Genomic DNA, 16,088 nt, shown 5'->3' on the forward strand with positions numbered 1-16,088 from the left:
ACCTGCTGGTCACTCCCCGGGAGTAGCTTTTTGCTGCAGAGGCAGTAGACAGGCTCTTATTCACAAGAGTGAAGGAATCTTTGCTGTTTGATATGAAATGCTAAAATTGCCTCTTTTGATTTTTTTCATATTTTCCTCACTTTTCACCAGAAAAGAGCCAGAAAGCTCCCCAATATCATTCAAAAAATGTTTTGCATTTAAAAAAAAAAAAAATCAGTATCTGGATATAAAAAGCAGATTTTTTTTTTTCCCTGAAGATTCAAGTAAGAAAAAGTTTCTCATTTCTATTTCCCCCTCCAATCCCTGTGTTAAAACTACAGGAATTTCTATCAACATGAAAAAAAATAACATTGCAACAACTTGCGGTCGGGTCAAAAAGCAATATTTTTTTTTTCTTGGAAAACATACCAAGAAAACTTTTTGACCAAATATGATTTTGAACAAAAGGTCTAACCTCAACACCTTGTCCAAGCCTGTGCGTGCTTATTTGCATGACTGTGTTACATATGCAGATCAACTGTTCTTTGCAGTGTTCATAACCCCATGGTGCATGTTGTTGTCCAGTTTGCATTACAAACATTTTACTGACAGCATTCAGAGCAATGTAGAGAACAGTGCTGCTCTCAGAGGACACCTGGTCCAGGAGGGAAACGTTTCCTCCATGGGCAGTGAGACACTAAAACACTCTGCAGCTGGTAATCAGAAAGCAAACTGATGTCTGTGGCAGTTGCGTCAGGAGGTGCATCCCTTCTATCAGCAGAGGCTTGTATGTTATCTAGCTTTTAAAAGGAAGTTTACATGTGCAAATTAGCTTGTCATTACTCTTTTGGTGTTGATTAGCAAGGTCAGGTGTGATTGCCAACTACTTCAGAGCTCCTGTATCTACATGAAATGTTAACTTTTAGTTTGGTAATACGTATTGATACCAGGGTGTTAAGTAACCTCAGCATGTGGTGCCTTAGTGAAAGTTTAGCAATTATTTCGCTTTCAAAATTTAAAGTGTTTACTGAAGCCATCTAGCATAGAAAGTGCTTGGACAAAGCATAGTCCAGAGTTTTATTAAGCATCAACTTCAGCTGTTTAGACAAAGCATAAAGGCTTATTTAGGAGAAATGCTAAAAGCGACTTGAGAAATGTCAAATAAGTAGTTTTCACCCACAATAGTGCTCATTCTACAAGGCATCCCATGACCATCATAATGCGACCACTTCATTCAGCTATAATAGCTAGCACGGCGGGTGAGCTGACATTTGGGGTTTTATTTCAGTCTCAAAAGCATGCTGTTTTCATTTTGGCTTATCCCATACTTTGGGTGAGAAGCAACTCCTTAATTAAACAGGCAAGCTCAAGAAATAAAAGTCATTGACCATTAGGTCACAAGGGAGAGAATAATGTCCCACCACAGACAACTGGAAGGGAACGCATGTGTGATCCTGCCAGGCACTGTGGGACACGATGCTAAATTTTTGTGGGATCACAAGTGTTTGGCAGAACTGGCCCCATAAATCTCTCCCATGCTTCCTTGCATACCCTTGTCAGTGCGCAGCCAGTGGAAAGTCACCCAGTGTTCTTCCTTCACCCCCACCAGGGATGTTTCCCTGCTTCAGACTCACCCACCAAGCTGAGAAGAAAATGATCCCAAAAGCCAGCCGAGCTAGGCAGTAAAGTTTTCGAGGAGACTGTCCCTACCAGGATGCAGATGATACATATGTGCAAGTGTCTGAATTTGCACGTAGATGGAGAAGAGCTGGCTGCTACCATAAACATCAGGAAACTTCTAACCTGAGAGGTATTAAAATGAGCACCTGAGGGAGGAGAGCCAAGGGCAGATGTGGAAGAGCACAGAGGAGCCTCTCATATATAGTCTGATTAATACCCATGGACACAGCTGACCATGGCTGAGGGCATGACCTTCCCAGGTGCAGAGATGTGCTTTTCCTCCTCCACACACCTTGGGCCTTTGGGAGAAATGTGGGTGATCGTCCCGCACTGACACAAAGCACCGACATCAGAATATACAAGCCTCAATCTGGAATAAGTTAAGGGGTTCAGTCTCTGCTAATAAATTACACCTCTGTTGAGGAATTCCCTGATCTTATTCCCATCTATTGCTGCTGCAGGTTTCTAACTAGGGCTGCAGGGTGTTCAGCAAGCAGAGCCTCATGTAAATCACTCATCATGAAATCTATGAATCTCAGTAATTGACGCCATCCTTTCCCCAGCTTTGATAACAAGAGCTCCGTGTGCTGTGCTGTTGGCACTGTGCTGCTGATGGCAGAAAGAAAATGACTTGTTAGATCAGGGTGGCTCATGGGAATAGGATACTGAAGATGTTACCTCCAAGTCTGATCTATTCAGGTCAGAATGTGTCTCAGCAGAAATAGTCCTGAATATTTCTCAGCTAATGATTTGTATGGAGCAAAAGGTTTTTTACAAAAAACGTCTTCTTTCTCTGGCATAAAAGATTTTTCATTTAGAAGCGAGCATCTGAAACCCCCATGCTGCTGTGCTGACAGGCCGATAAAGTGCATGACGGCAGTTCTTGTTAGTGTCCCTCATCTCCTCTGTCGGCTGAATTCAGCAGAAAGTCAACTCTCAAACCAGGAATCACAGCACCTCTTTCAGTCCCTGTCCCCAGAGGGGTCCACAGTAAACTCTCACATGGACAAATTTGGGAACCGTAACCAGGAATTCCCCCAGTGCCACAGATGTGTCCTTGCTGTCACATCTTTGCAATGGGCTGCAGTTCCCTTCTTTCCTGGTGTCCCCAAAGGAGCTGTGAGCACTCTCAGCAGAGATGCTAGGATGTGGATGGGACACAGAGCCGGAGTGACCTCTCCTAAACAGGCCAGGCAGTAGAGAGGTTTTCTCTGCAGTCCTGTAATGATGGGCTTGGCTAGAAAACGTCTTTGGTAGTTTTACTTTCATCACATGACAGGGAATCCCTTAAATTAGAGCGAACGAGGTCAAAACCCAGATCTTTCACTATTTGGGTCCACAGGAAGCCTTAGCTCCTGGAAACCCCGCTGACTCAAACATTCCTTCAATGCTGAGCTGTCAAAAGGACCCAGCATTTGCTGTGTCACGTGCAGTGAGCTTGGAGACAGTGAGTTAACTTGGCCTCACAATGCAAAAAAGATGCTCCATTCCTCTTCGCTGGCCCTGACCATTGTCTACCTGAACACGAGTCTTCCAAAAACAAGGACTCTGGGAAAGTTGTTTTCATGCCACTACCAGTTAGTTTTGCTTAACACCCACTAATTCTTGCACTATGTCTCTACCTCCTCTGTGCCATCTCTGTATTTGTTAGTGTCTGTCATACCCTTCCCTCATTGCGGTTTTTCCAGTCCCCATCCAGTTAGCTATTTTGCAATCAGAAGTTAGTCTACATATCTCTCGTTTGTTCCTCCACAACTTTAAGATGGAGACACCAGAACCGCACACTGTAGCAAAGACAAAAATTAATGCGAGTTTATCCAATGGCATAATGCCATTCTGTAGCCCATTTTCTCCTTTCTAGTCATCCCTATCATTTGATTTGCTTTTTTGACAGCTACAAAACACCAAGACCTTCTTCCTATATATATTTAAACACCTGTTACTGCATATGCTCATATAAGACTGGTTTTCTCCCCCTATACAGCATTCATGCAATCTGAATTTCAGCTGTTTTATTGTTGAGGACAAGTCATTCACCTTCAAGTTCTTCCCTCCGAGATCACCCAGCAAGATCTTCCAGCTGAATGTGTTGAGATCTGAGGACATTAAATGAAGGATATTTAGTAGAATTTCTCTTTCTTACAGTTTTTATCATGTAAGGACATGATGCAGCTCTCTCTCTAACAACATGGTTTAGTGACTAGAGGAGAAAACTAGTTTCCAAGACTCCTGGGTTCCCATTCCCATTTTGGTCCTTGTTCTGCTGTTACTCTGGCCAAAACTTGCAAAAGGGCTCACTGATTTTCAGTGCCCTCCCTGCCTGGGAGCAAACGTCAAGCATCTCATCCCTGCTCTCTGGGGAAGCTGAGTGCCAGTAGTTTCAGCTGACATCTGTGGAACTCAGAGCTCCCCAGCATGACAAACCCCAGTCTGTTAGATCTGTGTCAGGACGAACTTGTGCATCTCTACCTTCACCTGTGCAAGGGAGTTAACAAGTCCCTCTCTGAGAAGTTCCTGGGAACCTCAGTGTTGGCGAGGAGTGCCAGGCATATGTAATTCATTATTACTAAGAACAATATCGCCTGGAACATCTGGGTCCCATTCATGGGCCTTGTAATTTGCAAAAGTGCCTTTTCTCTCTGAGGACTGAGCATGCTGCCTTGGCAAAAGTGAGTTTCCCTCTCCAGCACTTGAGGAAGAAGTGAATAGCACTCCAACACATCCCTGACAACATCACTCCTGATCAAGCTCTATTCTTCACCAGACGAGTCTCATGATGGTCCTTCATTGCCGGAAATAACTAATGGGAATTTGCACCATTTATGATTTAGGTTTCTCTACTTATCCATGGCCAAATTGAGGAAAAGGACACTTTTGCCACAATAGAGCTGAAAATTCATCATGGCAATGGCTGGTCCAGTGGAAGAATTCATATCATGTCAGATTTGAACTTGGTTCAAATCATCTAATGCAAATAACTGATGGAAAATGTTTGCGTTTGTCCTTTTTGAGAGGAAAAGATTGAAGTCATTAGAAATGAAAGTGATGGAGAATCCACCACTTCTCTTTGTAGTTTGTTCCAGTGGTTAATCATCCTTAGTGTCAACAAAAAAAAAAAAAAAAAAAAAAAAAAAAAAAAAAAAGCAAGCTCATATTTCCCATTTGATTTTTCTTTGGCTTTGACTTCAGACATTTGTTCTTATTATTCTTTTATCCACTAAATCACAGAACCATTTTAGTACCCATTTTCTAACCAGGAAGAATCCTATACATTACACTGCACTCATCCCCTTGATCTTATTTTTAATAAGCTAAAGAGATTGAGTTCTCTAAGTCTCCATCCTAGTTTCTTCCAGCACTTAGATCATTTTTATTGCTCTTTTCTGCACCCATTCCCAATTATCAACACTCAGTTAACAACATGGGCACCAGAAATACATTTATCCTTCCAAAGCCTTTTTCACCAGTGCACAATGCAGATATATTTTCCCTTTCCTTACACTTTACTCACTTGTTCATCCAGACAAGCACGTTTATTGAACAAACATTTAGCACATTAGCTCAACCTGCTTTCCCTTGTGTGTAAGACAAATGATGGAGGTGCATTGTCCTCTTGGAGGTGTCTTTTCCAGACTTGGAGCTCGCAGTGCTAATGCCTGTGTTGAGTTCTCTCACTTCAGTACAAAACTGTTCTTCAGGATCTTTCAATCCACTGGAAAAATATATGGAAAAGGGAGTGAAATGAAAATGAAACCAATTCTACTAGGAGTGTTGCAGGGATGATTTGGAAAAATCTCATTTATGCTCAATTTGTGATAAGAAATTGCCTTGTTGGCAAGGGCAGGAAATCTTCCTTCTAGAAACTTGTGCATTTTTTTTTGTGGGGCACAAATGAATCTTGTAGGACTGGGGTTTTTCTGGTGTCCTTCTAAAGTGTCATCACCTGAGACACCAGCCAAGATGCAGCATGTCTCCCTAGCCTGTCCAGGGGATTGCAGCTATTTGGTACTCTGCAGCCACTGTAATTTACACTGCCTTTCAGCAAGGCATGGCATGGGTTCACCGACACCGCAGAGGCGCTAGCCTGCCTCACGACACATGGCAGCACCTGGGCTGCTGCAGAGCACGTGGGGCAAATTGTCTGCCATGGTGCCAGAGGTCAGTCATGAAAATTGCTTTTGTAAAGAGACCACTGTTTTCTAATGGAGGTGCACAACTGAAAACCAGTCTACATGCCAGCCCACTAAAAAGCAATGGCTGTCCTGCTTCTTCCTGGGCAAAGCTACTCTCATGAATGATTGCCCCAAACCAGCTCCATGGTACTGACCTGCAAAGGGTGATGCACAGATCTTAAAGCTCATTGCTCTTACTGAGGACAGTGGTAGATACTAGGTCCGATAGGAATAGCAAGGGCTTAAAGAATTCTCATGTTTTTGCATCACAAGAGGGTTGTTTACAGCCCAGGACCAAGTATCTCAAGCTACTATCAAACCAACTGTAATTTACAGGGCAGAATATAACGTCGTGTGGGCTGAGCTCAAATTGACAAACACTGGAGATGTTGCAATTCCACTTGTTAAAATTTGTTTACCAGAGGAGAAAAAAAAAAAGAAGAAAGGAACATCTTTTCAAGTGTTTACCTTTCCAACTCTCTTGTTTCTATTATTGCTGTGTGGTTGGGTAACAATTCTAGAGTTCAGCTTGGACAGCAAATTTTTTTATAACTCTCTTTTTTGGTTGCTCATAATTTTCTCACCAACAAAGAACTTCCTTCTGATGATTTTCATTACTCTGCCTCCAAACAAAGCACTTCAGAGCCAAATATAAACACAGCAGGTGATTGCTTTTCTATTCTGTCTCCTTGCCTGACTTGAGTGATAGTAATCAGCTGCTCAGCATGTCCGAGCTTAGACAACGTGTCCTGTGGTACCATCCCAACAAAGCTCCAGGGAGCTCACATCTTCCCTAGCATTCAGCATTTCCTTTCTCCCCACGCTGTCCTCTCGCAGCAGACAGAGGTATCAGACAAGGGGTTCCTGTGGTACCTCTTGCTGCAATTACAGAGCGACTCCAGATCCAACCCCTCTATTTGCCAAATGCAGTCTCCAGTGCTCAGAGGGACCCAAAATGACCATCTTGCACTGGAAGTGCCAAGTGAAGTAAGGACAACACGATCTGAAGCTACCCCATAATATTTGATAGATGAAACCATGTGAACTTGAACTTCTCTTCTTGTGACAAAGAGAAATTTCTCCTGTAAGATTCTGATTTTGATCTCAGCTTCTTTTCTACTCTAAGAGACACAGTCAAACCAAGTTTTATTCCAGACACCATCCTTTCCTTTTTTTCCCATTTGCTCAAAGGAGCAAACATATTTTATCACACATCTTTCCCCTCCCTTCCCTTTCCTCTGAAATGTTTGTATGTTCTCATCCCAATGACAAACATCCGTCTTGGGCTGGTTTCTGTTTTGCAAGCCCCTACCAAACTGCCCTAGAGCCTGGCTGTTCCTCCACTTCCAGCTCCCTCCTGTTTTACCCTAGAATATTTGGCAGTGGGAGCTGCCTGTGCTCAGCCAAACAGTTCACACTTGAATCCAGGTGGAGTGAGAGATTTTTCAAGCCGAGACAGATTTAGATCAAGCAGCAAATAACAAAAAAGTCATTGATCCACCTGCCAATGTGGAATCTCCCCCAGGCTCTTGGAAGGAGGCAGCAGTGTTGGACAAAGGCTGGTGCATCCCTGAGCGTGGGCAAGGGAGAAAAGGACTCCAAAGGCAAGTGGTGTAGCAGCAGATTCACCATACAGGGCTCTGTGTTAAAGGAGAACCTGAACTGTAAAATAAACTGATGGGGAAACCTCCCCTGACAGAGAGCAAAGGGGATATCCTGCCCCAGAGGACCTTACCTCCTCAGCAGGCGTTTCTCCACATTGACCATCCCAGTGCAAGCATGGACATCACTGCTGTGCTTATGCACAGGCTGGTAGAAGTGCAGGCTGGGCAGCAGCGGATTGTCTTCTCCTGGTTTTCAGCAGACTTTCCTCAGATTGCTCACAAGATCTCTCTATATGAACTTCAAGGTGCCCTTGAGCGGGATTTCAGAGGGGGATGCGTAATTAGCCACGCGGCTCCCACCAGCTGTAAAGGAAGCCAGATGGCAAAAACACTCAGATGTACACACACACAGAGTCTCTGACATTCGGAGAGGAAAAATCCAGGAATTAAGGTCTTGGGTTTGCCAAAAAACCTGTGACATAGGAGTAAGGGGCCCATGGAAACAGAACATAGCAGATGGGACCAAGATCATATTGGAGCTTCCAAGGCAAAAATACCCCAGATGGCTTGCAGGGGCCCCCAGCACATGGCTCTCCAGCACCAACATTAAGGCTGGGAGCTCCAGAGCCCTTAAGCACTAGATGTTCGTGGCATGAAGCACCAGGATGAAGTGGAACATGAAAAAAATTGTTGCTTTAGTGTAGAGAATGTGCATCAGCCTGTCACATGGCCCCTGCACTTCAGCCAGACACTCTGAAGCATTAAACTGAAGACAACTTTCATTTCAATCAAACTGGAGCTAGTCCAGGAACTGGCAGCATTTTCATTTTTTTGCAAGTAAAGATAATAAACTGTGACTAACAGGATGATTTTGAACTCAAAGCCTTCTTGCTATACTAAGGCTCTGAGGACTCCAAATATGACTGTGTCCTTAAATAGCACCCAGTGCCCATGAACAACTCTTGAAGCCACACAGGACTTTGTAGGGTTGGGCCCAAGGTAAAGTGAGATCTAGGGTGTTTCTTGAACCTTCTTGCTTAAGCAAGTTCATTCAAAGTCACCCGGCAGCTGTGAAAGTGGAGGTCTCAGGGAAACTCCTATGTCAGACTGGATTTCCTGGGAGAAATGGGAGCTCTGTAGCTGCTCTGCAAGCACTCTTGCACCTAGCATGTATCTCACGGGGCAAGAGAGGGGACCTTATAACACCCCTCGTCATCCCAGCCCCGGCTGTGCGCAGTTTGCAGGATGTCCCTGGGCCATGGCTCAGACTGGCAGGAAAAGGTCAGCTTGCACCTCCACTGACCATCTCTGTGTTGTCCACAGGCACCTGCACAACAACCGGATCCAAAGTCTGGGAGCCAACGGCTTTGATGGGCTGCACAGCTTGGAAACCCTGTGAGTCACCTGTTTTCTTCTCTGTCCTAAAGAGCTCGTATATGTTCATCCCCTCCACCACAGGCCACAGGAAAGGGCTGGTGTCTCTGGGTCAGCCCCACTGTATGTTCACTCATCACCACACACTGAGGGCAGCAGCAGCAAGTAGATGCCCAGGGCATGATGCTTCCTGGGGTGGTGGCAGACTGAACTTTCTCCCTGCGTCTGTGCAAGCTGGTCTGGCTGTGCTGCTGCTGCAGAGGGGTCTGTGCATGTGTGTAGAGTGGCTAGGAGGGGGCTCTGAGGCCCTAGACACAAGTCTAGTCCTGGTGCAATCCAGAGAGCTTGCATGCATGCCCTGTTCAGGAAGTGTCCCCACCTCCTCACCACATGCATATGGTCCCAAAGCCTCCTAAACACCTGACCACCAAAATGAGGGGCTGGCTTGAGTTCAAGGATGCTAAAATCCTCAGGGATCTGTGGAGTATCTCTCTTCAAGATGGTCTTATGTTACCTGGCATCATCCATAGCCAGCTGACTTCATCTTGCACCATGTTCTTGGCATGACTGGGTCAGCAATCTGTCAGGAGAACACAAGGGAAAATGGGAAGCAGGAATGAACTCTCCTCCAGGACACATCTTCATTGGAAGCAGACAGGTCACCCTGAACTCAGAGTTAAATGTGATGGCCTTGCCTTGCACACAACGTGCCTTTGACAGCAGTATGAATTGCTTGGGTCTCATGTGCCATGCATTGGGCTAGGAGGAAACATAAACAAGCAAACAAATAAATCATGGCTCTGAAAGACTGGAAGAGGTGACTGTTGCCTTCAATTGTGCAGAAACATGTCCCTTCATGCAGGCCTTGGGGTCAGAGTCAGGCCCTAACTCCTTGCCAGGGACAACTAGGGGGTCTGGGTCATGGTAAAAAGGGGTGACGCTTCCCAGCATTCAAGTGCCACTCAAGGAGACAGGGCCCCTCTGTGCCCAGCACGGTGCCAGCAGCAGTGATCAGGCGAGAGTGGAAACAGCAGGCAAGTCCTTGGTCCCTAGACACACTCCTCGGGGGCAGGACCATGACATGCATTGTCTCTTACTTTCAGACTGGCACATCCTGGGGCCACCCAGAAGGGCTCAGCTGGGGAGAATTTGAACCATGCCAGGGATGATGTGGGAAGGGAGGCTGCTGGATGGTCTCCTCTGGTGACCCACAGGTCTCCCCCATCACTGTGCTGGCTTGGCTTTCTCCCCAGTCATTTCTGGTGGACGCAGGCAAATACTTGAGGGCAGAGTCGTGGCATCGAGGCAGCACAAAGGCAGGCAAGTTGCAGGAGGGAGTGGAAGACTTGCTGATGGAAGAAAATGCTGTTTGGGCTATAACCCAGGCAGACCATGCAGCAACATCACAGCCTACATCAGGGCAACCTTATTCAGCAGCCAAGGGGGTTAAAGCAGGATGGAGCTGCAGAGAAGAAGCTGGTCCCTTATTTCCCCTGTGGGAAAGACTGAAGAGCTTCCATTGCCCTGGGAGATAATTCAGTTTCCACAGACAGTTGTACCAAAAGGTCATGTTCCCTCTCTTCCCCTCTGCTCCTGCTCTAGCACTTTCTTTGTCTTTTGTTGCCCATCTGAGATGCCACCCAGCATTCAGAGGAGCTCAGCGTCTCCTTCTCTTGCTCTCAGTCCCTTCAGGCACAGGACTGCATAGTACTGCAGGGACACAGCTGCAGCAGTGGAAGTCCTGTCCCTGCTGATCAGGCAGCCCTGGGAGTATTCAACCTCCCCTTGGATCAGGTTTCTGCCTGACTACTGCCTGTGCCCAGGCTCTGATGGCCTGGACTTGTGCATGTGCGTATCCCACAGCCCCCATCCTCCATGAGCTGCCTGCAGCTGCAAGGACAGTGCTGTGGGTGAGATCTCCAAACTCTCCTCCACATCTGATCACACTGATGGAATGTCCTCAACAGAGAGTGATCTGTCTTTCGCTCCTCTTGGCCTGAGCATCTAATTCTCACCTCCAGGCCAGCAAGTATTTCAAGTCACTGATCTTTGAGGAATGAGTTGTTCCCCAAGTGGAGCCATCCCCCTTGTGCTATTCTCCAGCACTCATCTGCCCTGCTGACCAAAGCTGGCCAAGCTTTGTGGCATAAAACAGCCGAGCATTTGCCTGCAACAGCCCAGCCAAGCTGCTAGACCTGCATCTACCCACCACCTTTCAGCTCCTGTGCATGTGGAGACTATTACAGTCTCCGCACATACCCTTTAACTCAAATTATGATTACATTCTGTTGACAGCACTTAGCACATTTTCTTGGCTTGTGGAGGCCAAACTGTGCTCTCAGTTACCCCGTGGGCGTTACCTCCTGGAAGGCAGCAGGATGGTAAGAGTTGGTGAAGACAGAAACTTCTCCAGGGTTCCTAAAATGAGTATTTGTGGCCAGATGCTGATTATAAACCAGGCAAATAGTTGAAGAACTGTAGAAGTTGAGAGGAAAAAAAATATTTCGGGCTTTTCGGAAAAGTTTTAGGTGCAGAAACCTCTGTTCTCCTAAGGGAAATGTTTCTTCTCATATTCAGCTAGACAGGGAAACTTCTGTTTTTATCAAATGCAGCCAAAACTTTAAGAGGAACAGCCCCCACTGCTCCATGCAGGTCTCAGCAGTGTGCAAGCTGCCTATGCACAAACACATCGGACGCCTACCCCACGTCCTATCATTTCTGCAAAAACAGATCCCAGTGGAGCATCTCTGTTCTTGGAGAGGGCTTGGCCCTGATATTTTAGGACGGCAGCAAATCTAGAAAGAGATAAAGTGAAGCCAGATGAATGACTTCATGTTTCCCCTGCATTGACCTGCAGCTACTGTGCACAAGTCAGCTCTGCCAGGTACAGAGCAAGAGCAGCTCTGTGTTTTCCATGCTGATGAGGGGGCAGGTAGATGTGAAACACCTGTCAGGTCTCAACCAGTCAAACACCAGCTTGTAGCTGGAGAAAGCAGCTCCAAGAAAATTTTTTCTGTCAGGGCAAGAGCTGGCTGTTCACCAGCACCCCCCAGCCTCCTCTGCCTGGGAAGGAAACCTGGGCAGGCAGGCTGGAAGCAAGTCAGAGCCTCTCTGGCCAGATTCCAAATAGGGTTTTGAAATAGCCTTGAAACCTAGTGAGATTCCCTCACCGGTTCCCATAAGCCTGAGATATGACACAGAGCAACCCTGCAGGGCTGTGAGAAGAAACCCCAAGCATGGCTGAGCCATGAAACCAGGTATTAGATGGTTGAAGTGGGTGATACTTCGCATTTTTTAGCCCTCTCCCAAAGACGCAGAGTAAATAAGAGTGTAAATATGCTTATGTGACACATACTTCCTGTAGCTTGGGTCGTGGACTGGATCCTTTAAACAAGGTGTAAGCTCAGAGGTGCCCATAGGAGATGCAGAGCAGAGCCACTGCTGCCCGGTGAGCGGAGCAGGGCCAGCCATCCATAAAGACTTTAAATACCAAGGAAAGGATAACCATAACCCATAAACATGCCCAGAGGGGAAGACCTGTGGCCAAGGCGAGTGTTTGGACCACAGCAAATGGCCTGGTGCAGTGGGGTGGGGGAATCCTGAGAGGGCTTTGGGTGAGGAGTTGGGCGGTGAAATGAAGGAGAAAAGTCAAGGGGAAGCTCCATCTTTTTCAAGAAGTAGGAGCAAGGCATGCCAAAAGCTGAGACTCCAGCCACACTGCTCTTCACGTCGCTTTGCTGCTCCTGCTTTGCCTTATAAAACCTGCCCTGTAGTGTATTGCTCTTTAGGCCATTTAAAGTGTGCTGTAAAATGTCAGGCAGCATAACCCCCTTCCTGCCATTTGGATGGAAGGATCTTAATTTTTACATTTCCTGATTATGCTGGACTTCATTTGTCAATCTTTAACAATGCGGAGAGAAGGGGAAGGGTATTAGATTATACCTGTTCTGCAACATAAGCCTAGTAAGTAGGGATGTTTATGGAAAAGTTGATGTAAAGAAAAGTCAGCTGCAGTCAGGAACATCTCTGCAATGACAGAAGTTGATTTCTGGAAACATTCGGACCTTGTACTTGGGGCTGGGGCACTGCACAAGGGGACACAGGGCTGTGTTTTCAGAGGAGCAGCAAGAAAAAAATGCCATCCAAAGGTCTGCATGGTGCTAAGACAGGAGCCAAGTGCCCCACTGCTGTGTGAGGGCAGTATTTCTAATGGGGGGATCCCTGTGACATGAATTTCCACAGTGACACTGGTCTTGTGCCCAAGTTTCCTCCTCAAAACCTTTGCCTTAAGGTCCTATGTCTTAAGGTCCTTGAGCTTTGCAGCCAGTCTGAATGCAATCTAAAGGCTGATGAATAATTGCCTCATGCCTTGTAGTGCTTGACTTTTTGACCTCATTCGATAGGTGTGATAAACTGAACTTAGCCCTCTGCTTCCCCGGTATATAAATGTTTCATGATCAAACCTGGAGAGGAAGATGAATGCATGAAGTCCCTCAAAATGGTCAGGCCACAAGTCACTGCTCTCTACAGGGTGAAGGAATGGAAGGGATAGGTGACCTGAAACTGTGCAGCCAAATACATATATACATATGGATATATGCGTGTGTGTGTGTATAGCGCTTCACAGATAGCCATAGGGAGGGCATGTAATCATGGAGCTGAATTTCAGAGCTGACCCCCAAGTTCCAGCTCCAAACACCACCACACATAAACCATCATTTAGCATTTCCCAGCTTGACTGCTGTTAGGGAGCTCTCAGTCTTGCCAGTGTCCCCATGGCAAAGCAGGGCAGACCCCAGACAGCAAGCAGAGCATGCAGCTGAAGGGGTGGAGACGTTCCTGCATGGATCTTCCCATGTTTTCCACCAAAACAGTAGTACCTCCCTGAAAACACCCCTGGGCTGGGAGCTCTGCTTTGAAGAAAAGGAGAAAGTGGTTTTCCTCCCATCAGGACTATTTTGCCCAAGCAGGGAGAGGAGGCGTTGTGGCCCTGAACGCTAGTTGCCAAATGCATGTGGAGAGGAAAACCATCAAGACCAGTCCTTGGGGCCTCTGATATGGGGTAGGATCCAGCAGGTCTATGCTCTTACATGGCTCTTAGGTGCAGATGGGCTGGCAGTACCAAGCAGCACCTTGGCATGGGTACGTGCAGGGTCCCCATCACAAAAACCACGACATATCCCCCAACACCTGCTCAGGGCTCCATTTTGAGCTGCTGAGGCAAGGGGAGGAATGCAAAAGTAAGAGCTGTGGCCTTCCCAGTGGTCCTGTCCGTGACATGCCTGAGTCCCCTACATACATGGAGCATGGGCTGAACCGAAAACAGGGGCTAGGGTTCCTCGCTGCCCTGGCACATGCAACCAGACAAGACCCTGACGTTGGCAGAGAGTAAAATGTGTCTTGGCAGTGTCCTGTCTCCCCACCCTGCAGCAGGGCTAAGGTGGTTCCCAGGGCAGAGGCAGGGATGGGAAATGAATGGCTGCTCCCCAGGACCAGCCCAAAATACTGAAAGCCTCCAGGCTATGGCCAATATAGCAATGATCTGCCCCAAAAGTGCTGCTCCTCTGATTGTTCGGGCATCTCTAGCCCATCCCTGACGCGGATGTGATGGGGAAGTGGTTCAGAGAGGCCCCACAGCCCTCGCCCATCCCCTCTGCCTGAGATGACCCCACTGCTTCCTATCTCTCTGACTTCCCCCTCCCCATCCACACCCCTGCCAGCTCCTCTGCTTGTCAGACAAAGGAGATAAATCACTTGGAAAGAGCAAATCTCCATTCATTTAAAAACCTTTTAATTTATTTTTAAAAAATAGCACTAATAAATTAAAAACATCTCCCAGAAGGGCTGAATCCAAAACCCTCTGGCTCCAGGCATTTTATCTGCCTAACCTTGCCTCACAGGAAATGCCCTTACCACAGGCTTTCGCAGAGCGCTGCCCTATTATCCAGGTAATTAGTCAAGTCTGTAAACGCAGAGCAGAGCTGGAACCTACCGACTCCTACGGAGAGCTGGATTTTCTATGGGAGAGAAAAAAAAGAAAATTAATATAGAGTGCACCTCAGGCAATGAAGGCAAGAAAAAGGCAATGAGAAATATCTCCACCACAGCTCATACAAGGGTTGTTTAACCCTTTTAGGGCCAGGCAGGCTTTGCTGTTCTCCTGGAACACTGTCTGCTAAGTGCTACCTTGCTCCTCAGGTGGCATTTGTCTCCGTAAGCATGTTTAAGTTGAAACCTTTTGTGCAGTCTCTTGTTGTTAATCCCAGTCTGTGCAATTCCCAAAGTAGCTGGTGGTTTTGACTCCTCCAAGGATGTCCTGGTTGCTGCGCTGAGCTGCTCTGTTCCTTCCTCAGCATCCTGATGCTCCAGCCCTGATGTGTGTCAGTGTGGAGCTCATCAGAGGCAACTTGGCTCTACAGTCCCACCCTGCCCTGCCAGAGGAGGGAGGGGACTTCTGCAGAGGCTTGGGTACCCAGATTCAGGGCATGGAGAAAGGAAGGGGGCAGGTGGCTTTTTGGAAAGAGGGACCACAGCTCAGGGCCCTGGGTCCCTGTGTCTCATCCAAGAACAGAGCTATAAAGCTCATTGCCTGCTCTGATCGTCATGTAAATGGAAGGTGACTTTTCCAAAGAGAGAAAGCCACCTGTAAAACTGAATTTGCAAACGCACAAAGCACTGTCTGGGAGCATGGGGACCGGACACTTCCCTCCCATGGTCTCCTTGGGCCAAGGGGTCCCAGTCTGCTGCATCTTGTCTCCCGAAAGCAGAAGCCTGGACTGCCAGAAATGTGTCCTCACCGATGCAGCTCAACCAGGCTTTCAGCTTTGGCTGAACATGACCCAAACCAGATGTGATATTTTGCAAGATTCTCAAGAAAAAGACAGAAAGTGAAGGCAGTTCAGGTGAAAAGGTAGTTCTGGACCCGCTGCATTTTTCCGTGGGTTATGGCTCTGCTATAAGGCTCACCTCCTTCGCAGGACTCTGCCTATTCTTCTTTTGCCCACCAAATCCTCACACCACCCCTCTTGCACCCTGTCAGCTCAGTGACCTGTCAGGGGTCCCCAACTCCTCTGGCTCCTTGGGCTTCATTTTGCTCAAAGCCTTCCCCTCGGACACAGACTTTTTCACAGAGCATCTGCATGAGAGCAGCTGCCCGTGCCGGAGGAGGGAAGCCTCTGCGTCCAGAAACGTGTGAGCATGAATTGATTACCTGTGAAAAGGAGGAACAGACACTGCAGGCAGCAGAAATGGCAGCAGAGGCAGCTGTGGGCATCTTTTC

The 16,088-nt window shown here is 47.1% G+C and overlaps 1 protein-coding gene across 1 annotated transcript in view; it reads left to right on the plus strand.

Moving 5' to 3' along the window:
* The window catches only part of LGR6 (leucine rich repeat containing G protein-coupled receptor 6), a 147,099-nt gene that overhangs the window by 98,491 nt on the left and 32,520 nt on the right, over positions 1–16,088 (plus strand). The window contains exon 6 of the mRNA XM_074893547.1: positions 8,759–8,830. Within this exon, the coding sequence (XP_074749648.1) occupies positions 8,759–8,830 (72 nt within the window). The remainder of the gene's footprint in view (positions 1–8,758; positions 8,831–16,088) is intronic.

The sequence above is a fragment of the Strix uralensis genome, chromosome 24 (assembly GCF_047716275.1).
Source record: "Strix uralensis isolate ZFMK-TIS-50842 chromosome 24, bStrUra1, whole genome shotgun sequence".
Classification (NCBI taxonomy): Eukaryota; Metazoa; Chordata; class Aves; order Strigiformes; family Strigidae; genus Strix; species Strix uralensis.